Source organism: Diachasma alloeum, unplaced genomic scaffold, assembly GCF_001412515.2.
Source record: "Diachasma alloeum isolate Michigan unplaced genomic scaffold, Dall2.0 Dall_scaffold_00207, whole genome shotgun sequence".
NCBI lineage: Eukaryota > Metazoa > Arthropoda > Insecta > Hymenoptera > Braconidae > Diachasma > Diachasma alloeum.
In genome coordinates this window covers 157,386-183,506 of record NW_021680372.1, presented here as the reverse complement: position 1 = coordinate 183,506, position 26,121 = coordinate 157,386, and the positions used below count along the sequence as shown (strand labels likewise).

At 34.5% G+C, this 26,121-nt stretch overlaps 2 protein-coding genes across 2 annotated transcripts in view; both read right to left on the bottom strand.

Annotated features, from left to right (window-relative positions):
* Positions 1-1,279: 1,279 nt before the first annotated feature.
* On the bottom strand, positions 1,280-16,178 carry LOC107036249 (hemocyte protein-glutamine gamma-glutamyltransferase). The gene is made up of 7 exons (XM_015254058.2): positions 16,093-16,178; positions 10,675-11,149; positions 9,478-9,704; positions 7,554-8,179; positions 6,457-6,554; positions 4,274-4,725; positions 1,280-1,738 (listed from the first exon to the last, which is right to left on the bottom strand). The coding sequence occupies exons 2-7, from the start codon at positions 11,147-11,149 to the stop codon at positions 1,457-1,459; spliced, it is 2,160 nt and encodes a 719-aa protein (XP_015109544.1). The 5' UTR covers positions 16,093-16,178; the 3' UTR covers positions 1,280-1,456.
* Positions 16,179-21,868: 5,690 nt separating this feature from the next.
* LOC107036225 overlaps positions 21,869-26,121 on the bottom strand; it is a 97,638-nt gene continuing 93,385 nt past the window's right edge. The window contains exon 8 of the mRNA XM_029125962.1: positions 21,869-26,118. Coding sequence (XP_028981795.1) covers positions 26,008-26,118 — 111 coding nt within the window. The 3' untranslated portion in view covers positions 21,869-26,007. The remainder of the gene's footprint in view (positions 26,119-26,121) is intronic.

Here is a 26,121-nt window from a genome sequence, read left to right as displayed (position 1 = left end):
CCTCAAAATGTGCGGAATGTTATCAATATTATCAGAGTATACATAACACCATATCGACAAAGTGGTCCCTTTTCATGCGGACGTCCACATATATATTCTTTAACGTCTTGTAAATATATTGTGATTAATTAACGTAATCGCATTTGTTAGTGAATTGAATCTTCCCACAACAACCTCAATTCCTACAGAGATTCATTTTTTTACCGAAAACTAAACTTTTAAAAAAATTCCCAAGGGATTTTTCAAAAATATTTTTTTGAACATAATCCCAACTGTTCATTCTTTAATTTCGAAAAATGCGAGAGAAGATACATTTGTAAGTTTATTCATTAACCAAAAAAGTTATTTTCAATAATCGATTATATTCTCAAAATTTTCTATGAGTAGCAATTAGAATGAGTCAATGTCTACAAAAAGGGTGGAAAATTAATGGAAACTATACGAAAAAAAAAGCACCTATCCTAATTTTAGGCAGGAAGTGCCATGGCAAAATCTGAATTTTGAAAGGACCCCTTTCAACTATAGAGAAAGTAACAAAAATTGTCTAATTTTTTTGTTGAGACATTAATATAAATTTTAATACACGAATAAATTTCAAAATGCATCTTCTCCCGTCTTTTTTATAATTCAAAAATTTGAAGCATAAATTTGTGATCATATTCAAAGAACTATTAAAAAAAAATACGGTGGGGATTTTTGTTGAGTTAACCTTGCGTTTAACAAAAAATTGAATCCCTAATTTTGAATGGCCGGGGGCAATTTTGACCGACAAATTCAGAATCCTGAGAAAAGTTTTTTCGCGGTTTCAATTTCTTCTTAATGCGAAATGAAGATTTCCAAAAGGAAATTTATAATAATGTCAGTATTTCGTGATAAAATATTCTTTTCAAAAAAATGCCACATCATCATTTTATCAATGGTTTCTGCATCTAGACGAGTTAAAAAGTCATATAAAATAAGTGTTTTTCTGTCTCATATTATGTCAATCTTTGGTAAAATATGTCAAAGCTATGGCCTATTTCAAGAGTTGTAAATCTTTGATGAATTGCTGGCATATTTTGACGTAAAATTGCCATTTTTTATTTACAGAATGAAATTGCTACGGATCCATTCGGAAGTTTATTTCCATCAAAATTGCTAAAAATAAAAAAAGGAAAAGGCTAATAACGCATAAAATAACGGCCAAATGTCTCCAGTCAGATAGACTTCGTCCTCTGTTTGTTTTTGTTTTTCATTACGAAATGCAAGGAAAACATTAGGGAAAATAAATATCGATTGATAGTTTCTTGAATAATTTTTTAGATTTATTTATAGCATTCATGGAAAACAACATTTGCCATGAAAGTTTAATATCACTGGTATGAAACAATCTACGAGCTATCAAAATAAGTACTGTGGAAAAATCTTGTAACAATTTGAGACTCTCAGATTTTTAAAATTTTCTTTCATTTCTCAATTATGCTTCGTCGACGTCTACAGCTACCGCTCCGGTGACGTCCACAAGCTGTCTCGATGTGAATGTCGCAATGATTTTCTGTTGTCCTGCCTTCTGCGGCACCAATTGATGTTCAACCCTAACGTCCTCGAGTGGGCCGACGTCCCTGAATTTAATTGTTTTGTTTTTGGATAGACCTGGTCCAGCGTAGTTGAACACACATTCGGTCAGATAGAGGTTCAACGGGTTTGTGAAGCTCAGGGTGATTGTGGATGGCTGTCCAACTACAGGATCTCCCTCAATCTAAAATTGTTAACAAATTTCAATAAATTATTAATCTCTTGTCTGGAGAATGAGAATACTTCAAACCCTTTGCAGAGGAAAGGGTCTGAAGTACAGGACGAATTTATAAAATTGTCCAACTGAAAATTTATAACATATTTATGCAATTTATAAATTGAAGGAATTTATAAAATTGTCTATTATAAATTATTGTGTAGAACAATTTTACACCAGGCATAAATTTATCCTGACGATTTATTTGGCTAACAAGGCTTGGTGCAACCGGCCCTAAAACTTTTTTGTTCTATGCTTGTTTTGGGGATTATCCAAAACTGTCAGGTTTGGGCGAAAATGAAAAGAGAAATCTCTCATAAAAAGTAACTTCTTGAGAAAATATTTACTAAATGCTTTATAAAACAAAAGGACTGATTATTCGTCTAATTTTTTAAAAACTACTAGTTTCAGAGAGGAAAGTTGAAAAGTTTTCTCACACCAGATGACCACATGTTACAGAAAGGCGTTTCGAACATTTCGTCGTAACATTGCTCATGATTGGAAAAATAAATTCTATTTCTTTCCTCTTCTTTTTCTACTGCCTTAAGGAATTATTGTACGTTTTACTGAGTAAATTACTACAACTCCAATCGTAAATCTTATCAATCAATTACTAATCAAACAATAGATAAAACCAATAAGGAAAATTCCTTCGCGAAATTAACATTCTATTTTTATTATACACTTCGTCAGACAAGAATCAATAAATACTCTTCCCCGGATAAGTGAAAAAAGGATGAGAGCACATTTCCACGCAAATGATTTGCGGAAATCTCTAAAACCATTAGGTTTAAGGACCGGGTGTACTATCTTTTGAATGTTATTTGGATTTTTTTTTATCTTTCGTAATCCAAAATTGTCAATTGAGTGGTACATCATGTAGAAATTCCCAAAAATTAGGATAGAATGATAAACAAGCAGGGTTGTAAGCCTTTTTGACAGAAGCCATGTGACATTTACTTTTTTTTTTCTACCAATTCCATTTAATAAGCTTCCGAATGGATCCGTACAATTTGGCAGATGATAACTACTCAAAAAGCTATTCATATTGGTAAGGGGAATAAACCACACCGACCTCTGATTCTGTCAGAGCTATACAATTTCATCCTGTAATGTCATAAGATCTACAATTTTACCAAATTTTAACTTCTACCTCTGTCATAGCTATGACATTTCATTAAATACAAAATACCATAAATTGTTGTTATGCCTTTTTAAGCCATACAGAGCTGAAAATCATTGATAAAATGACGATGTGTAATTTTTTAGAAAAAAAGATTTTTGGATAAATTGTTCTATGCCCGGATGTACTAAATCGATTAACACAAAATTTTATACATAACTGTGGGCTCATAATACAAATTAGTACACAAAATCTCAGATATCTAGTCCAAGTTTTACGCGTATTATGGACATCACATTAACTTTAAAATGAAAAAATTAGAAAAACGCTGATATCTCAAAAAAAAAGTGAATCGCCCCAGTAGTTCAGGAGATAATGGAGTGAACAATACACTTCTGTAGTATCATACGATCTATAGTCAGACCAAATTTCAACTTCCTATCTTTAATTTTCAGGGACTTATCGTGTTCACAACATTTTTTCAACAAAAATGAAAAATGTCGATTATTATTAAACTGACCCTAGTTACGGTAGCAATATTATGATTTGTTTGGATAGATATTATCGTAAGGAATACTTTCCCGCCAAAAAACTTGAATTCGGTCGCATAGTTTTTGAGAGATTTAAGAAAAAAGGTTTTTGAGAAATTGCTATATCTCGGAAACTACTGGGCCGATTGAGCTGAACTTGCGCCCACAAATGCTCCAAAGGAATATCAATTATACGACAAAATTTCAGAGTTTTAGCTCAAACTTTAGTCCTTTTTTTGGGGGGATTTATAAAAAATTTCCGAAAAATCGGTATACACATTCGGACATACATACACACATTTTCTAAAAACATCATATTTTCACGTTTCATGATATTCTACATCATTTCCAAGCAAAATTACGAGATCGTAAAAATGACGGGTCACAAGGCTTCCATTCGGAAGCAAAAAAAATAGAAAAAATTCCGAACTTTTTCAAAGAGCGTTATTAATTGAGATTCAGAATGAGTTGAAAAAAATGAACACAGCGAAAAACAGATATACATGTTAGTGCGGTTTGAATTTATTTATTGGATGAAACCATAGTTTATTTGAAAAAATTCTCTAGCGGATATTTTCGGGGATATTTTTGTATGCGGATATATTTTCAGCGGATAAAAATGTCATAGGATAATTTTGCCCGCGGATATTTTTTTCAGGATATTTTGACGCGGATCTTATTGTTGCGGATATTTTGACATGGAACCTTTTGATGAGTATATCTAAACCTTTATTAATGTAAGTTGGAAATTCTTTTAATATTGAAGAATAGTAATATTGATGGCCATCCCTGTTGCCGGTCTGATTTCTATTTTTCTTCTTTCAAAGGGTTCGTCTTTTTGCAATTTACCTCAACTTTAATTGTTGGTTTGATAACCTGGAAGTCGTCCTCATCCGCCCACGTCTGATTAGTCTCCTGAACAACGGCGATGGCATACAACTTCATATTCGCGTACTCCACTAATTTGTCTAAATACTCCTCCACCGTGCACCTGAGCTGCAATGATCTCCTCTCTGCTGCTTCAAGTTCGAATTCCCCCTCAGCCCTCTTAATCTGATGGGCCTTGACTCCATTGTAATAAACACTTCCAGCTGACAAAACAACTTTGACTGTCCTCCTCTCCTCGGATTTATTCTCAATGTCAATGCGGATGGTGAAAGGATCCCCGATGTTGACACGATCAAGATCGACGAGTTTGAATTCAACGTCTTCTACTACTTGCTCACCTCCAGCGTAAGCCCTCTTCGCTGATGGAATACTCCGAACTGCTCTGTATAAGGTCAGGCGTTCAGCTCGAGTTCCTTCAAATAATTTTTATATTTGACTTTTGTGGATCATTTCACCTCGACAGATTGTAATTTTGGATAAAAATAATGCGACTGCAGCCAACAAGAATTTTGTTTTCAAAGAAATGTACTATTATCATGTGAAATGGCTATGATGAATAAAACAGTTTTTTACGTATGTTCCTATAACTCACATTTCTGGAGATGTTATCATTCTATTGAGCAAGTTGTGGTGATACGACTTATCACCTGGACGATATTTCAACTGTGACATTTTAACTAAAATCTATCAACTGCGACATTTCAACTGCGACATTGCAACTAAAATTTTTCTGCTTCAACAATTCAAATGTATTTGGGAAAAATATTTACTGCCGTTTTTAAAATATCTTTAACAAGACTTCTTCAATTTGTTGGCATACACTCGGATGATAACCGAATGAGCTAAGAAGGATGCAACAGGTGTTTTCTGCATGTGTTGCTCTTGTATAGTTTTTCCGTATCGCTCTATCAACCAAATCACCAAAATAAATACAGAAGGAAAACAGGAAGGGATAATCATCACGAAGCTATTTGATAGTAATTAAGTCGGATAGAATTTTGCACACAGTGAACATCAGATAATCGTGATGCCTCTCATATTTACAACTACATATCAGCAAAGGAAGCAAGCGGATGAGAATTTCATTTATGAAAAGCACTCGAAGAACTCACTCCCATAAAAACCAGATGTTTTGCAACCGCGAGTATCGGTAGATTAATTTAATTTGGGCTTATTGATTGTTTAGTTCAAGTATTTATGTGTTTTTTTGGAAATTCAAATAATAAATATAGAATTCAGTAGTGAAGTGGTAAACGGAGATAAGTCGACTTATCTCCCAGTTGAGTTTTTGAGGAATATTTCCGAATCTAAGGGAGATAGCGAAGTTTTCGCAACCGGCTCCACAAAAAATGTTATAACAAAAATTTTGCTATCTCCCTTAGATTCTGAGATATTGACTGAAAACTGGTCAATAGTAAACATTGACTTATCTCCTTTTACCACTTCGCTACTGCATTATGTTCACCGCTATATTATTGTTAATTTTTTGTCTACAAGTAGTTGTTTAAAACCCAGCTCAAGTGTCGTAGTTAAAAAATCCCAGTGGATTTGTCAGTTTAAATGTCGTAGTGGAAAAATCTCAGTTGAAATGTCCGAGTTGATATGTCGCCCAGTTAATAACTAGTAGAACCCAAGTAGTGTAAGACTTTTAGTCTCTGAGAAAACGTGTGCTCTTATCCACAAACATTCACATCGTGAGAAGTACGATTTACACATATGTGGGTTGAAAATACTTTTATTTCGCTGGTAAAAATTTTAGGATAAAATTTCTGGTATACCTTTTGAAAATTTTTTAACGAGTAACAGTTCCACCGGAACATCAAAGGATTTCGTCATTGAAAATTTGCAATATAATGAAAAAATCAATGGAAAGTGTCGGTTTTTGTTCAATTACTTTACGAATATTGATAGAATGCAGGTAAATGTATTCATGAAGTTTCAATCGATTGAAAATTCAGGGTAATTTGGTACTGAATATTAATGTTTTTATTGAAAATTCAACTAAGTTGAGAAATGCTCGTCTTCTTGAGATTTTGTGATTTTCCTTCCCTAAAATTTGGATATCGCGAGACAGCATATTTACACATGAAGATGTGAAGGTTTATATTAAGAGAGAGAAGAGTTATTTTAATTATTCACAATACCTTCAGGCGCTTTATACTCATGTGTGATGTCTTCCCTGTCTCTGTCTCCGTTGGGATCGAAGATCCATGGTTTCTTCGTCAATATCATGCGTCCAATACTGTAAGAAAATTGTATACTGTGTTACTAGTGCGTAAAGATCGACTTTTTCACAACACATTGTGACAGGAGACATTGTTTTTCCTTTCTCGTCGATACAATTTTCCCTCGTCCTCGGGGATCTCGTAAATTGCCGTATGAGATATTAGCCATAAATTCATTGTCGAATTTGAATTACAACGCCATATTGGAATCTAGATGATATTTAGGACGCAATCACCAAATTATTGATTTTCTGTCACGCAACAAGTTGCCTAAGGCCCATCGTATTACTCTTCGCCCGGCACCGAAACTGTGTGGTAAGACTCGATACCCGAGAACGTTTAGAAACTTCAGTAATAAATTGACTGAATTGTCGACATAACAAGTGAGTAATTATTAATTCAAAGTGTTCTTGCCTATAATTTATTCCTCTCTCTCTCTCTCTCGCTCTGTCAATTTTTATTACTTTCAACATCCATTCCCAGAGGTAAGTCGGGAAAACGTTGTTAGTTGTCGAAAAACTAACTGGCGCCCAGTGAACTAATTATTTTGTCGAATTGAATTATGAAAAAGACTTTTCTTGAGTCTGGCAGCCCTTGACCCAGGCCGCGCCAGGTGTAGGCCTTCAGCCAATTCATTTATTGCAGTGAAATTTATATTAATCCAGTCGAATATTTATTATAAAATAAAAGGCCTGTCTCAACATCCTATTTTTTGTGATACCTGCCGAATTCACTTTACATAACGGCTAGGAAAACAACGTTTTACGCACACAAAACCGTTTCGAAAAATACACTTTTAAGGCAGGTATCACAAAAAAAAATATTTTGACCCATCAGAGGTGTTTGGGGCTCGCCAGAAGTGAGTGCTATCCTCCCAGGGGTCAAACAACACTTTTCACACGAGTGTCAAACTCTATTTTTCATCACAATGTGTGGAAAGGGTAATTTTGTGCACTTTACGGGCAAGTAATGAAAAAAATGTTTGAACGTTCTAAAAATGAGATTAAAATATTTACTGTTGAGTGTTTGTATCGATTTTTCTCCACCCAATGATGGAATTGGGATCTTGAAGCCACCTGATCTGATCAGCATTGACACTGGCAATCAGAAAAGGAATGTCATAGTTGCACCCAGTGACACCCTGTCTGATAGCCTCGACAGAAGCTGGTCCACACCGATACAATCCTTCGGACTGTTCTTGAGGGGTTCCATCGATAGCCTGCCATCCTCCGTAGCCCCTGGGGAGGTCGGGTCGAGACATCCAGACGTCGTTCCACACGTGGTAGTTCCAGATGGAGTCAGCGGGTCCTCCCGTCTCCGGATCCATGTCCAAGCGGTTCATATCGGTGTCGAAGTAGACGTCTAGGGAGAGGGAACCGTTGGCGTCGTGCGCTGAAACGACGTTTGTGACGACTCGGGAGGGCAGCCCCAGGGCGCGACAGATCGTCGTGACGACCCCTGCGAACACCCAGCACTGGCCGTATTTCACTCGCTCCCCACCGGTTTCCAGGTACTGTTCCAGAATGGGAATGCTACCGGTCCAGGCTGAGGGAGAGATGCCATCGTCGTACGGGGGTGACCAGTTACCCTCGAGAATACCGTCGTACACGTATTTCCCGTCTACGACGTTGAAGGCATTTGCCTGAGGGAATTTTAGAGTTATTCAGGAGGTGGACAACATATTAACCCATGAATTAATCAATCATGATCGAACTTGGTCGAGATCCCGTGAATAAATCATGGTCTCCAATAAGTCTCCAAAAGGTCCCGATCGAGTCTTGATGCAGTCTCACATGTTTCTGGTACCTTGAGAAGTCTAAACTCGAATATTTCCAGCAGAAAAATGAAAAGTCTCATGCCCCAAGACGTTTACGCTACTTCGTGCGCCGGAATGTTCAAAGTCTCTCAATAGAAGACTTTACATTACGTGGATAATAATTGGTCACGAGATTTTTTTGAGGTCATCGGACTTTTTTTTCTCATACTCCCCTGACTACCCCCGATTAATTTCCTCCCCTAGGGGCGATGATCTAATTTTTTAGTAGCTCAAACCAAAAATGGCTTCATCAAATATGTTTGGTTTCGTGGGGTTCGAAAATTCAATTTTTAAGGAGGAGAATTTTTTTTTAATCTTATACTTTTTGTCACCTTCTCTGTCTATACCCCAATCACTGTCATACTCTATACGTTCCACGGAAACAGACGCATTTTTATAATTTAATATTACAACAAATCTCACGTTGGAGGAATTTCTCTGTTGTCCTGTCCGTTTTTCTCATCTCTACATTCCGTAATAATGTTGTAGATTGATATATAAATTCACCCAGGATAATATCGGAATGTATTGATTGTCTAATTGTCCACGTAACGTAAAGTCTTCCATCGAGAGGCTTTGAACATTTCGCGCACGAAGTACCGTAAAAGTCTTGGGGCATGAGACTTTTCATTTTTCTGAGGGAAATATTCGATTTTAGACTTCTGAAGGTGCCAGAAACATGTGAGACTGCATCAAGACTCGATCGAGACGTTTTGGAGACTCATTGGAGACCCCGATTTTCACACGGCATGGCATTGGGAAGAATATTTTAAATCACAATTGGATTCGCTTAGACAATTTTTGTTTCCGAATAAAAGCATTGTAATCGTCCAATTTTCACATTCTCTAATTTTTATTGGAAATGATGTAGAAGGGTCTGAAACGTAAAAATACGACGCATGTCCACCGCCACCTTCCCGGTGATGAATTTTTCGAAAATTCGGTAATTAAGTGGCCAAAGTAATTCCGAAAAATCTGAAATTTTGCCGTTGTTTGCTTTTGTCATTGAACTTCTGAGCGAGTACTTTACTCGCCCAACACTGCTGACATCCGACAACTTTTACTTGTTAAAATTTATTCCCCCTCACAGTGAGTGTCACGTAAATGGCGAAATTTGCACTCACCATTTTCGAAATAGTACGTGAAACCTTGATGGGATCTCCGCGCTGTTCTGTCTTGATATTCGACTTCTCGAACATCAGCATGCAAGCGGGAAGAATTGCCTTGTCGAATTGACCGAATATCCATTCACGTCCACGTGCACTGCCGTGGGGCCCTATCCAGATCTTTCCAATGTCGTTCAGAATATACTCGTCCAGACGTGTTTCTGGTTCCATATAAACCATATCCTCTAAACAAATAAATTTCGAATTGTTCTATAATTTCCTCGGAAGGGAATTTTCCGACGGTTTCTTCAAACATGATGTTTCAAATTCATTCAATTATGCGTGGAAAAAGTTTTTCTAATACCGTTTTGCCAACGTTTCAAGATAATATAGACAGCATCGATTGTTTCATTTGATTTATATAAGAATTTTCACAAGAAATCTAACACAATTAATGAAAGAAGAAATATAATTGAATTGAACAAAATAAAATGAAATGACAAATGCATTCCATGACTAATAAACACAAACACATTTGAACACGATAATTGAACACACAACAATTCATAACACAGACAACTGAAGATAAATGAATCGAACACAAAACCTATTCAAGACAGGGCAAATTCAACATATATTAACCCCAGGCTGGTCACCAAACACGACCCTGCGGCTTTGGTCACTTCCACGGGGATTCCCCGCCGTGTTATTTAGGCTTCAGTGTTGCCAAATTCACTCTACACTTCCCGGGCGCGTTTATCAAGTTTCCGGCAACGTCGCGTCATGGGCAATTTCATTTAACATGAACCAAAATAATTCACCTGTCCGAAATAATTTGTTTTACTTAGAAATTGTATGTTGTTCCATGTTTTTCGATGTTGTTCTTAATGTTTTTCATATGTTGTTCTAAAAACTACGATAATTTTTTAGACAGTTCAATTGGCAAAGTCAATTTATTTTGAATTTTTCCGGTTAGCCAGTCAATTGTGTTGAATTTGTTCTGTGTTGAATAGGTTTTATGTTCAATTTATTTGTGTTCAGTTGTCTGTGTGATGAATTGATGTGTTCACATCGAGCTACTATGTGGTGATTAGTCCTGTTACCGACAAATGTTATACGATAGAAGAAGATGATTTACAAAATGACTAATTTATTAGTCAAAACAGTGTTAAGGGTGATTACCCCCGCGGAATCCCCGAATTCAGAAGCTCATACCTTTAATCCAAGGATTGAAGAGCAAATAAATATCCTTTTCATAGTGAAAGGTATTAGGAGGTTGTCTACTCCCAAGAGTAGTGGTCTCCACATTCAGCTGCCAGACACCAACAGGGCTGTCCACAGGGCTCCTAGCCTCCACCATAAGATCAGTGTCAGTGTTCCCCACCATCCTCACCCCCCAGGCCTCCAAGTCCAAGAGGGCAGACTCCCTAGGTTTCACCTCATTGATCCCCCTCGTCCCCTTGAAAACACTCGCATTGGGGCCAAAGCTGAAGAGCAGTCGCACAATGTCTGTCTCTTCCACATACTCTCGATTGAATCTCACAGCGAGACTGAACTCCTGGCCTCTACGGAGAACTGGCGTTGGATTCTCCTCGTGAACCAATTCGAATCGATCTGTGTGATGCAGCTCAGCGTTCTCCCTCTCGTACATGTAGATCGCTTCCACAATCAGAGGCTCCGACGATCCCATCTGGAAGGAGTTAGAGGTGCATTAGAGTTTTATGAATAGAGTCTGTGTTGGGAGACCTTGAGGTGAAGATTTATTGGCTTCAGTAGTTTATTCATTAGTGGAAGAATACCAAAAGGTTTTTATAAGTGGGCATTTACATGATTTTACATGATTTCTTGGAGATGAAGTCATGGAGAATTTCTTTGGTTTGAGAAATGGCATTTCATTCTAATTCTACTTCTATGTAAGAGCTATCGAACTAGGTCAATTACATGGCCTAAATTATATACAATACATTTAACATGAAATTATTTGAAATTCAAGCGTGGAAATTTTTAATGCCGTGAATTGCAATTAAATTCCTCTTCTAAATTCAATAAAATTGACTTTTCAATAGATTGTGAATTCAGAATAATGGTTGCCCGAAATTTTCACAGTTCTCAATCATTTTCGTTATGGATTGGATTGTTTATTTACTATACTTAAATCCTTGTTCTTCGAACAAGTAAACAAGTTTATTCATTTGTAACAAAAATATTCTTGAAATAAATGAAAAATTTCAAATAACATTTTTTGTTTTATTGAAAAAAATATTTTTTTCTGGGTGTACTTCACGAACGCACGAATATTTTGCATCTCCTTAGTCATCAGTTAATTGCTCTAAACTGTACCATTTCATCATTCTCTTATTTATTTTCTCTATCCTCACCCGGTAAAATCAAGACATTATCATCAAACAAAAAAACTTGGAGAATTTGAGACGAGAAATTTCTATAGAAAATATCTCAATAGACCAGTCATCAATTAACTTTATTGATTTTTTCTTTAAAATATTTGCTATTGAAAATTCCCTTGAAGAAAAAAAATTTTGCAGAAAAGCAGCAGAATTTTTGAAGAGAATCGGTGAAAAACGAATCGAATTTTCAAAAGAACTTCAGGTAAATATATAGAAGAAATATAATTGAATTGAACAAAATAAAATGAAATGACAAATGCATTCCATGACTAATAAACACAAACACATTTGAACACGATAATTGAACACACAACAATTCATAACACAGACAACTGAAGATAAATGAATCGAACACAAAACCTATTCAAGACAGGGCAAATTCAACATATATTAACCCCAGGAACTTCAATAAAAGTCGAATAGAATTTGATTCGAAATTGGCTAGATTTTTCTATAAAATAGCCTCATGCGTGGAACAATATACTTCATACCTTTTATATCTCATCAATAACAGAAATCAAATGACATATTAACTCTGCTCCTTACAAAATAAATTCCCTCATGTTCAATTCTTCCAAATGATTCATAACTGTCAACCAAAAATGATAAACTCCATTCCAACAATTTAATCACAACAACACGAGATCTATTTCAAAACCGAATCGTCAATAAATCTTTTCATATGAGTTATTCCTCCTCTCATATGAAATTGGGGGCAATGTCAGTAATGCATCCGTTTTGATTCATCGATGACTACTATTGCGCAAACGAAAAAGCCGTTGGTGTATTCCCTCGAGTGCGTGAGAAATCCGTGTGCAATAGCTGTCTCTCCGAATGGGCCTGCTGTGAATCACTCATTGGCTTCTCAAGCACGCGAGGTAACATCATATTTTTAAAAATCCTGTATACCGTTCATCAATAACTCCGCTGATTCGTCAATAGCTACTTGTTGAATTCTGAATGTTGTATTATGTAAAGATAAATAATGATGGGAATGACAGATTAACAGAGATTTTTTTATTTGCATTTAGCATAATTTATTCATTGATTCGCAATCGGAGATGTAGAGAATTCTGCAGTAATGAAAATGTCAGTTTATGATAACGATTCCGTTATTAATGACAATTCACATCTTCATCAATTTTTCAATTCAATTTTTCATGTAATTTGTAAATTACAAGGAAATTGACGAAATGGGATGAGTGCACATCATGAAATGATAAGAATCTCTGTTCACACGAAACCAGAAGTATCTTTGTCGTTCTCAATTTTCTTCCTGATGGAGGAAATTATTTTCTTCATCTCAATCACAATGTCCACCCACTAATTCGCACTCTTAAAAAATTTAGTCTGAAATTTCAGATGGACTTATTAGAAATTTCTATCATGTGACAGTTTTACTGAAGGAATTTCTTGATTGAAAAGTCACAATTTGATGAAGAAATCAATGGAAACCGTTAATTTCAGTTCAATTATTACATGAAAATTACTGAAAATTGGGAAAATTCACTTAATTGAAAATTTATCATAATCTTGTATTGAATATTCATGTTTTAGTTGGACTTTCAAGTTGAGGAAATCCCGTTTTTCCGCTGTGCAAAAATTTGAAAACAAATAGAAATTTTATAACATCTTCTCCTAAATTAAATTTAATGTTGCTCTATTGAAAATTAGTGCCAAACTCCCCATGAAGTTTTCATTTTTTCCCAACAGTGCAGAATAGTATTGAGGAATTGAATAATTTCCCGTACACTCCAAATTCAAACTCGAAACTTTAAGGAATTCCCTCATTGAAAATACACAATTTGATAGAGAAATAACGGCAAACTGTAAATTTCAGTTCAATTATTCCATCAAAATTAATAGAACTGAAAAAAGTTCAGGTACATACATCTGTGAATTTTCAATTGAAAATGATTTGATACTGAATATTCAAGTGTTAAATGGAAATTCAAATAAATTGATTTTCAGGAATTTATTTTCAGTAATTGATTTTCAAGAATTCATCTCCAATTATTAGGGATTTGCAATTGTGAAATTTAGTGATTGAAAAATTTGGAAATTCAGTAATTTTGTTACCAGTTTTTAGTGATATTATCAGTAATTTTCAGTAACATCGCCACTAATTTCCATTTATGATTTTCAGATTAATATCACTGATTTTTAGAGACCCATCTTCAATTTTTGGGAATCTTCGTGCATAAAGTTTCCCTTTACGCACTCAAAATTCACTTGCGCACGATCGTGAACTTTACGCACGCCGTGCGAAAAACAACCGTACGTTCGTGAACTTTAGGCACACTAAACCGTTTCGAAAAGTGCACTTTTGATGCAGATATCACAAAATAGCTATTTGTCACAAAGCCGAAAAAAAACTTTTTCATCACGCTGTGACGAAAAGTGAACTTTTCGGCCCGCTCCGCATGCCTAAAAGTTCAATTTCCGCCACATTGTGATGAAAAATATTGTTCGTAACTCGTGAAAAAATGTTTTTTGCACTCGTTACGAAATATACTATTTTGACGAATGTGAGGGTTGCAGTCAGGATGCAATCACACGAGTCAGAATAGTATATTTCGTAACGAGTCCAAAAAAAATTTTTCACGAGCTACGAACAATATTTTTCATCACAATATGGCGGAAATTGGACTTTTAGGCACGCGGAGCGTGCCGAAAAGTTCACTTTTCGTCACAGCGTGATGAAAAAGTTATTTTTGACCAAGTGACGAACATAATTTTTCCGTACTGCTTCTCACTTTTCCCAGTCCGGGGATTGGTATTGACCCTTCCCCAAACTGGTAAAAGTGAAAATCACTACGGGAAAATATCGTTCGCGTCTAGTGCCACAGGGATTTTCAGCTCGTGCGATTGGCGCGCCGAGTCGAAGGCGACACGAACCGAAAACACCAGTGGCACTCGACACGAAATATACTAATTAATTTTAATTTTTAACGAAATTTATTGTAAGAAAAATAAAAAAATAAATAAATTTCTTACAATAGGCCATCGCCCGAGGGCCTTCAGACAAGTATTTACATATGGGCATAAGTTTCCGTTCTATTTTTGATGGTGTAGTTGGAGTCCAATGAGGTGAAGATGATACATTAATTGTTCGAGTGAATGGATGAAGATACGGAGAATCTTGGAAGATATAGAAAATAGTTGGTTATTCCAGCGCTACTCCTCCCCAGGCGTCAGTACCGTAATGATCTCTATGAATTGATTGTAAATTTTCGAGGGTGAAATATACTATTTCTTCACAATGACCGTAACCGGCGTTTGATGGACACTTCGTGTCCCTAAAAAGTCGTTGTGCAGACAGTTTCATCAGAAATAGTATGTTTCGTCATTGGGCTGAAGAAAACTTTTCTGGCGAATATGAGATTGCAGCCCGAGCCGAAGGCGAGGGTATTAACTATTAAGTCTATTTGATGTTACAAGAAAGGGTAACGGAGGTGATCTTTGTACCCCTGTGGCCCCCTGGGACCTTTAGGGTCATAAGGGCCATAAGGGTCACAAGGTACAACAAGATACAATAAGGTTACGAGGGTCAAAAGGATCAAACTCCCTTACTTGATTATTTGATTATAAGTTGGTTTTTTTTTGCATGAAATAATTATGCAAAAATTGTGTGGTGATCTTCTAAAAATGATAGTTGCTATCTAATCTAGCTTTGGACGCTATACCATTCTGCTGATTAAGTGGTTGTTCACGTTGAAGAATTTAATGTTCACGAATGAAAAAAATTAATAAAGTCTGACGCATTCGCTAGAAAATTCTATTAAGAATTATTTTTTCCAATCTTTATTGGAAATGAAGTAATGTTGCAGCGAAAGTTTTCAATAGACATTTCATAGAAAAAAATCGTGTTCGATTAGAATTTTTGCTCATGCGTTTCCTAATAATACGGATTTTCCCCTCGATTTTGTAACGAGTAACAACAAAATACAGCCGACAGAACTTGGAAAATTTATGCTTAAGAATTTCTATGCAAAAAATCTCAAGAGTCATACACGTGAATTAAAATCTATTGACTTTTTCGATCAAATATCTTTCAAAAAGTCTGCGAAATTTGCAATAATTGCAATAAAAATCGGCATGAAATGCAGTTTCCTAGCGAATGCACTAGACTGTTCTAATAATTTTTTTCATATGTGTTTCGATTGATGATTTGAAGTGCTTTTTACGATGATGGTAAAGTTATTGAGTAATTTGATGAATGACTGACCTTGATTTCTTTTTCTGTCTAGATGATAAAAACCTAGAGAATTATTAAGTTGACGGACAGAAGTGATTGTCGAACTAACCGCACTGGTTGCGTATATTCGCTTTATATGAGCCGGCATGCAGCTCCTGTGGAGAGACCACAAAATCCCCCACTCGGTGGATCCTTGGTGATGATGATGACGGGGGCAGCCCCAGCGATAACACATACGTGATCATGGATTTCGTTGGGAGAATCATAAATTTTTCAACTTTGCGAGGTTTTGAAGGCGCCGGTTACTCTCTACTGTTTTGGGCATTGGAGACTTGAATTTCCAGTGGTAAATAAAATCGAATGAATCATTTTATTTAAAATGACAAGTGTTTCTTGCAGTGTTATTCTAGGTGGTTTTCATTCACTAGAACAGCACACACGAAAAAATTTAACAGAAAAACCTATCGAATTCGTTAGAAAATTCTATTAAATTTCTTATCAAAATTTCTATTAGTTTTTGGCTAATTCTAGTGACATGTTTAGTAGAAAACATTTAATAGAAAAAGTCAACAGAATTCGATTTTTCTATATAACTTATTCTTTTCATATATTTTCTATAGAATTTGCTCGAGTCGAATTTTCTAAGTTTTTTCCATTCTATTTTTATTTTCTTCTCATCAAGAAAATCAAACGAAAAAACTTAGAAAGTTTGAGTCGAGGAAATTCAATAGAATTTTCTAACGAATTCAATAGGTTTTTCTATTAAATTTTTTCATCCGTGAGGGCGCCCTCTTCCTATTATTCTCCATGGCTCTGAGATTAGTAAAACCCTACCGTCTCTCACTTCCATTAATTTTTATCTCACTAATAATGCAGGAAAAACTAATGGTTTCAACAAAGCTTTTCACAATGAGTATTCAATTGTTGAATAATTTATACGGAATCGTCATAATCCTCTTCATCTTCTTCGTCGTTTCTCTCTTGCTTTTTGCGTTCTTTTTTATTTTTAGGCATGTATTATGTACTATATAGATATCGAGAATAAGACAGGGTTCTGATTAATTGATTTGATTCATTTTTACTCAGTCCTTTTGTTATTTAATTTAAAATTCGAATATTTTATTGAATTAATTTTATTAGCCGCATTTCTGACTTCTTGGTAATTTAGAACCCAGTCATTTCAAAATAATTTTTCGAAGCAACAGTTTGGAACTCAACCGCGGTTGATATACTGAGCTGTCGGCAGCTGTTCCTTCGTTGGTTAATTTTGCGGATTTTAAATGTCAGTTTTTGGGCGTTTTGGGAGAAAACGTACTGGCGCCCAATTTTTCGTTATAAGATTCGGTCGCCGAGGGCTTCGTATTTTCGGGCCGTTCCGCAGAGGTGCGAAATACGTCACAATATATATACTATTCTATATATTTTTTATTACAGTAAGAAATGAATTTCTCTTATTATTACTGTACATAAAAAATGTACATAAACATCATGTTACATTACTTGATAAGCGAAATGGAGGCTTCAAAAATCGTTACACTGGATTTTTTAAAAGCGGAGTGGAATGGCGGAATTAATGAACTCACTAATCTATTCCTTGTTCAATTCGTCGATCCTGCACTTTGAAAGGGGAAATCGAAATTATCGATTAATTAATTGACTGATTAATTGATTAATGAAGAAAATTGATTGTTGGAAAATTCAATGCTTTAGTAATGAATATTCAGATATTTCCGGAGATTGAAGAAGTGAAATTACGGAAATGCAAGATGATTAGGAATGAATAGAGCAAAATGAATACTTCCGACTTTTTTTGAGATGTTAGTGACTCATTGAAATGTTGGTGAAGTGAGATCATTTTCCCTCTCATGGAAAGTACAATTCTTCTCTTGTATGAGTTCGAACTGAACTCAATGGATGAAATTGTTTCTAAGTTACAATCATTGAAGAAAACAAGTAGGCGACTGCAGCCATGCGACTGTACATATTCTACTGAGTAGGGCGTCTATTCTTTTCTCGCCATCCATATATTGATTGCGGGCTTCCGAATGCGGGCATGAATGAAGTAAGCTCTAATTTAGTTGGACTTAAATAAAAGGAAATAGTACGATTGTGAGATTGGGATACTCGTTATTGAGATATTGAAGAAATGAAGTTCACATACAAAGTTGAATATCTTCGAACCAAATAATCCGTTTGAGTCCATCTTCAATACGATGTGTTGCAATGTTAAGCGGGAGCTTCATGCCCAATTTCAAGTCGATATCTCGATTTTTACTCAAGTTAGAGCGCGAACAAGGATTTCAAGTCAAAAACAGAAAAATCTACATCTCTCAAAAACTTTGTATGAACGGGTATATATATTTTGATTGATTGAGATAGAGGACATTAAGCCGAACATTTTGAAAAAAAAATCATTGAGATCGGTTGACTCGTTATTGAGATATTCAAGACATTAGGTTTACATACAAAGTTGAATATCTCCGAAACTAATTGACCGATTGAGCCCATCTTCCATATAGGTTCTTGCGATGATAAGAGACAGCTTCATGCCAAATTTCAAGTCGATATCTCAATTTTTACTCAAGTTGGAGCGCGAACAAGGATTTCAAGTCAAAAACCGAAAAATCAAAACACCTCAAAAACTTGGTGTGAACGGGTATATATGTTTTGATTGATTTAGATAGAGGACATCATGGCGAATATTTTGAAAAAAAATTATTGAAATCGGTTAAGTATTTTCCGAGATATTTGCGAGAAAAGGTTAACAAGCGAATAGCTATTGCTCAAAAACTAATGGACGGATCAAGCTGAAGTTTGGCATGGAGTTGGTCTCAAGTTATACCAATTAACTGAAAAAATTTCAAACTTTTTGGAATCATTTTTCCCGTTTAATTATCAAATTTACGAAAAAATGACCACCGACTGGACAGTGTCACGCACAGACATGGTCCCAAAACTTCGTATTTTTAAGTTTCAGACCATTCTGCATCATTTCCAAGCAAAATTAGAAAATGTGAAAATCGGACGATTGCAATGCTTCCATTCGGAAGCAAAAACGTGCTTGTTTGCCCCGCCCTCCCCTATACTAAGTTTGTGATAATAGGAATGTGGAATTTTAAATAAAAAATTCAATTGAAAATAATAAAAAATTAAATTGAATATTAAATAGGTTGGATTCAATATTCTGTTATCGGAATAAAATAATAGTGATTTTTATTGTGCATCCTTACCCTTTGAAGTAGTAGGTGCATCTGCACCTATCATTCAGCTTCCAATATAATTATTTCTGGTATTTAATAATGGTAGTCAGGAATTGTGAATAATAAGATAAGAGATAGGAATAAGAATACCAATCATCGTATTGATTGCTTTCAAAGATTTTTAATAATGCAAGAAAGGAAACCCAAGGAGAGAAAGAGAACTCGATCGACTCAAATGAAAGTAAAGAAGAAACAATATTGACTTCGAAATTTTGAGTTTGAATTGATATTTTTGATAACAGCGAAGGCCAAAATGCATAGATAATTCTACGAATTTGGTACGAGCTAATAGTAGGATTAATCAGAAGACAATTTAGAAGATAGTTTTCCAAATGTTGAGTTTGTGAACATATACTTTTAATTTTCACGTTTGTTTCACTTCAATTTCAATTTTTTCATACGTGCACATAAAATGTTTCGCTGCGTTTTCCCCGAGATAGCTATTTCGAAAATAATTGTATAATTAATAAAGATGCTATATTTAAGATTTCTATTATAGGATGCCACTGCAATGCGAATTTCTTTAGAACTCTAAAAATAGACTAGGAAATGAGTCTTGGACAAATTAAAATCTACTCTTCCTATTCATATGTTAATGCTGATGAACTTACGCGAGATTGAAGCGATGCGTCGACAACTTTCCAAGGTCTCGTACGACGTCTCCCGAATTCTCAGTAGAAACATTTCTTTGTTGATATCACTGCAACGATAGTTATGAAAATAACCCTGATGATATTTTTCTGTACATGTATTGTGTATTACGAAAAAACCAGCAGTGGCAATTCAATTTCAAATTATTAGAACAAGATATGTCAAAGTTAAGCACCACCACCAATTTCTACTTTTTATATCTTACAATCTGAGAAAAATGATTTTGTATAGATAACCCTCATGTTATTCCTTCTGCTTCCGAATGGAAGCATTGTATTTGTCAACTCCGAAATTTCCATTTTTCGTCCGAGAATGCTATTTTTAGTGGCCCATCATATTTCGACGATCTTTCTTATACATATATAAAAAGGAGATGTCACACGCTTATTCCTAAATGTCTGAAAGAAAAATCGCAAGCATGATGATGAGGATGATACTGATTTTGTTAATAATGTTGATGTTGTTTATGTCACTGATGGTGATATTGGTATTGATGATTTTCAACGGCGCATGCATTAATTCTCAATTGAAGTTTTCATCTATTTCTACGATTTTTTCAAGGACTTTTAATAGAAGTCCATGAAAATTTCGTAGAAATCGATTTCGAAATTTCCATAGATTTCTATTGAAAATCCTTCGCTTTCTACTGCAAGTGTTCATAGCTTTCGCCGTATCTCATATTGATTATCGATGCAATTTTCATCCGTTTGCAATAAAAAAAAATCATGGATTTTCAGTAGAAGTTTCCATCGCTTCTCGCGAATTTCTCCTTAATAATACTATAGGAATTCGTATACGTAAAAGAACATCATGATTTCAATCAACTAACAATAATCACCTGATGAATCATAAAATCTATCTTTATTTTGATCAAGGCGGAGCGCGCCTTCGATCTCGTAACTGAAAAAATAATAGAGTCCAACTCTCTGTTCCCCCCAGGTGTCGAATAGTAGAGAAACTTTGAACGTCATTTCCCGAAACTTACATTTTAGAAAACGGCACCATCAGTTTCTCGAATACCAGTGAATCGATTTTGCTAAAATTTCGCCGGGTGAAATTTTATACTATTCTCTTGTATATAACGTTCGATTTTTTTTTCGTATGAACGGTCGTTTTTTTACGGCGGAAAGGAGTTCGAACTTTACTCCTGAAATACGTGAAAAAATTCAGTAATTCATATCTTTTGTGAAAATTGTTGATAATTTGTTAGCATGGATTAAAAGTTCAATCAATCTACCTTCTTCAAGTCATCAATAATGATTTTTGTTTCCGGACAAATTAACAAACTCAATCTGATGGCACCGTGGACGGTATTGGCAAAGAACTGACTCTACTGAACACCACTCAATATGCAACAGACTCCGGAAATTCCACTTTTTTCTCTTTTGTAAATATTCTGAAAAACAGGCTCTTCCCAATTGATATATTTAAGGTTGATTAATAAATAACATGAAGAAAAAATTAATAAAAATATCCCTTGCTTGGCGCCCGCCAGGCTCCATGAGAGCATTTTTGATAAGGTTAAAAAATATTCCTAAAGAATACTGTTCATACATTAAATAATTAATCTGTTGAATATCCCATGCATCTTTCTTGTAATATAACGTTTAGAAATTAGTTTTGAATTGTGGAATATTAGGGAAAAGAGGGGGAAATGGGTCGTTTTTTATTCGTTTTTCAAATTCGAAAATAAAAAAATTCAATGATTTCAATGCTTCCATTCAGAAGTGAAAACTATCTGAAACTCATCGACTCCGCCTATGTCGCAACACAAAAAACCTCGCGGTCATTTTTTTCCATGAAAGGAAAGTGAGTGAATTTCTGAATGACTCAGTAGACTAGCCGAATGAAATGACACTACCGCGTGGAGGGAAATAAAACAGGAAGACGAGTAATCATTTACTGCATTCACGATTTTATTGTGTCGCACTGTGTATCGCCTACACACATTACGTAGTAAATTATTGGTCTGTCTGTAATTCCCTTGTGATTTGACCTTTCCCATCAGATCATCCGTATCACTACAGAATGATCCGTTCGAACAATTTCATCATTATTCATTATTTTTAGTTCAATCTGAGTTCCAATTATTGTCTCCGATTTTTTGCTCACAAATGAGCAATTAATTGGCATTATTTGCATAATTATGCTTCTTCTGATTTTATTCGACTTTATTATTTCTTATTTTCTAGTTTCCTAATTTTTTTTTTCTCGTAATTGAGTAGTTGTGAATTGACTAGGATTTCCTCGACGATAATTCAATTTTCAGTTCAAAAACTGAATAATTTATTTCATTGTGCAGAGAATAAATTGACAATAATTGGAACTCCTGACACATGATCAAAAATAGGTAATAATAACTAAATAATAAAAAACAGAATTGGGTATAGTCTAGGGAGAAATGGACTGTGTATTGAGCACCCATTTCTTAAATCTCTCTGTCTAAAAGACATTACATTTAAGGCAAGTAGTTTGTAAATATTAAATTAACATATATAACAAAGATCAATTGGAATAATTTGTTGGTCTCTAAACGATTTGCGATAACGGGCTATAGTTAAATTCATCAAATTATTATTTAATTAAATTTTTTATTTTTCACTCTGAAATATTTTCGAATCGTAGAACTGTGACGTTGCATTTTTCTATCATTTTCTCAAATTTGAATTCGGGTTTGGTTCAGATTTCTTGGTGCGGAGAATACACCCAGAAAAATGATGAATTTCAATCGAGTAAAACACATTATTTGTAATCTTTCTATTCATCTCAACAATATTTTCATTGCAAATTAATGAACTCAAGAATTTATTTCCATGAGAAGTTTACATTACATGTTAATATATTCGTTTTCTTCGCTGTCTCATCAATAATTCAATTTCTAATTAATGAAGTCTTTGTTTGGGTCAAGGAAGTTGTTGTTTATATCTGAAAAACTATTCGTTCAACGTAAATAAAACCGCAGATAAAAATCAAGTTTAAATTTTAATAAAAACTTTATTACGAGGTATTTGAATAAATTCATTCATTTGGTTTAAATCAAGTTCACTCGATTCAGATTAATAATTATTCTGGGCGAATCAATTGTTTCTCGAATCAAGTATAAAAATGTTTTTCACTGATAAATAATAAAATTTCTTGAATTATTACAACTGAGGAAATTAATTTATTCATAAACTAGGGAAATTTGATGAGAGAGAAACGAAATGAGGAATTCTCTCGTAAATTTCTTCCAACGGAAAGAATTTATCGAAAAATACTCTAAAACCTTTTTCGTGGAAAATCGAATTTCAAACGAAAAATACATTTGGATATTTTTCTTTAAACCTACTATTTTCGAAAAACAAATAGAATAAAATATAATGACATTTTCAATCGAGAAAACAGTGTAAAAAGATTGAAGTGAGAACAAAAATTCAAGTTTTAGATTTATAGTGAATTCTCCGTGTTTTTGGGTCAATTTTCAATCACGTCACAGCTTCTACGTCTCTTCAAACTAATTTTTAAGAATTAACTATCCATTAATTGGATTAATAAGCACCTTAAAGAGATGGATTTATGGTCACTTGATAATGACGGGTGTCTATTGTTTTTAAGAAGATTCCTTGTATTTTTACAGGATTAATTGAATGTAAACTCCATAAATAATCACGAAACCTTCCAAATTTCCCAGAAAATTGAAACTATAATCTCTTTTTGATTTCAGAAACGTCCCAAACTCCCAAAATTAGAAAACTGTCATCTTTGTTATTCAAACAAACAGACATTGCTCACAATAGCAATAAAATATTCATCATCCCTCTCATTATCTCCTCGTTATCGCAGTAATCGCCGAAACAAAAATTTACATAGTGCTGATGTCACTCCAAAAGTACCAATTGATTAAACAATACATATAACATAACATTCGCTCAAGTGATTGCATGAAAAAAATATTGAATTGTGTTCAAAGTCAGACAATTAGAGCAGTGAATCACGAATAATTACACTGATGGAAATAAAATAATCAATTGAGTGGTGGAAAGAGACGATTGTGAAACAAACGTTCACGTAATTTCGAAAATTTTCTGCAAACTAATAAATTTAGAGAGTACTACATTGTAATCAGACATTTCTCTTCAAATTTATTAGCTTCAAAGATATCTGCGCTCTGATTCATCTCATTCTACCTCTCCCCTATATAGATAATGTGTTTAACACAAATCCTAATGATAAATGAAAAAAAAAAAAGAAACGACACGTAAGATAATGGTTACATTACACCGCTCGTCAAAACGTATTTAATCATATTGATTCGTCATATCAATCAATACAACATTACTTAAACCTTTTACATTTGTCAGTCTCTACCCCAGAGCTTGTCCACGATTATCATCAGTTCTGTCATTGTATTCCCAAGATAGTCATCATTTCTAATTCATTAAATTTTCTCGACAATAATTATGCATAATTAGCTTCATATCCCAACTTTCCTCAATTTTCTTAATCGTATTTTCCCTCATTCTATTTATTTATCCATTTTTTATTTCAATAAATTTTTTCATCCTGTGGAAACGTTACTTCAGACATTAATCAACGTCATTATAATAATTTTAATTCACTTTCGTAGAACCGTGGACGCGCAAGAGGACCAGACACTCACAATTTATGTCACAAATTAATTTTTATCCTTTAAATTCTCAATCATATATTATCACAGTCAATCGCCTTCACGTATTCTTTTTTTTAGATTTATTTCTTACCAGCCCCTTCCCCTCCCTCACCCTCCCCTCACCCACCAAATAATGTGTCAATGTCAATCAAAAGTACTGATTGATTCTGGGAGAAGTATTGTAGAATTGATTCCTCTATGGATTTACAACTTTTTCGTAATTTTTGTTCTTTTCTGGACTAGTAGGAACGATCAGGTAAGCGGGGGAATCGTTTTTTCCTATTTTCGTTTGAAATGTTCATTGAATTCAAAAACAATAATTTGGTCATGCGTATTAAAAAAAAAAGAAGAGAAAAAAAAGAAAAAACAATAATTTCATAGTTTTTCTGTAGTACAAATGTCAGAGATGATTCTTTTAGGGAGATTATCTTATCCTAGACAGTTTGATTAATTTTTAGCTTCGGATTTCGATCAATTTTTTCAATTTTCAATAACAAAAAAATAACAAAAAACGATTAATCCAAGTGATAAATTTACCTCGAAAAGTCATTAAAATGTAGTAAATTGTCGGTAAGAAATTTTTACTCAGACTACTTGTTAATTTATGCATTTGTTCATAAAAAAAAATGAAATAATCAATTTCAAAGCACTAATTCGATTATTAATAACAAATGAATGTAAATAATTCAAATAATGAAGAAAAAAAATTATTCACCAGTTAATTTATGGATATCTGCTTTTAATCTCGACTAGCTGTCAATTTTTCTACCTGCATATGAAAAAAAAAATCTTAAATTACTTTTTATTCTTTCTCCTCCATAAAAAGAAAAATAAACAGAACGTTAATTGCTAGGTGCACTCTGACTAGTTGTAAAAACCTAAGAAATGGACATTGCAGTCGACAAAAATACTCTCCCCCGAATAATTTCCCCCACTTACTCTCAATAAACAATTAATTCTTATGCCTTTAAAGTTGAATTATGTCTTGGTTCTGCGAAGCAACCTAATTACCTAGGTTTACCTTCATGTTTTTTTTAAAATTGTCTTATACTCTTTTTTTCTCATTAGCCTACGTCGTTCCCATCAGGAACCCTAGGTCCTAACGACTCCTAGGAGGTACCACAGAGCGACTGATTCCCCAAAGCCCACCATTTGTTTACGTAACTTGAATTGGGCATGAGCTTTATCGTTATTTCAGTTTCTCCAATCACTCTGTGGGGAATTCCCCTTGGTAAGAACGCGGGTATTATCACGTACGTAATTATGGTTATTATTATTTCATTGTGATAGAATAATAAATGAGGCGTTTCATACGCTAGCGAGGTGAAGGGAACTCTTAGGATTAACATTTTGAATTTTTACGATATCTGAGGACCACTTTGAGGGCTAACTTGGGGCATCCTCGGGCTCTTCTCTGCCACCTGCTCTCTGATGGTGATCACTGTCCTGGCTCATTGTCACGAATTGTTGGGACAATGTTTGCAAACTTTGTCGAACCTG

Bases quoted from the DNA above. Each gene is read 5' to 3' on its own strand.
- LOC107036249 (XM_015254058.2), bottom strand. From the start codon at position 11,149: ATGGGATCGTCGGAGCCTCTGATTGTGGAAGCGATCTACATGTACGAG. The intron at 4,726-6,456 runs GTATTGTGAATA...AATTATTTGAAG, and splicing joins TGAGTATAAAGCGCCTGAAG to GAACTCGAGCTGAACGCCTG. The intron at 1,739-4,273 runs GTAAATTGCAAA...TAACAATTTTAG, and splicing joins AACCAACAATTAAAGTTGAG to ATTGAGGGAGATCCTGTAGT.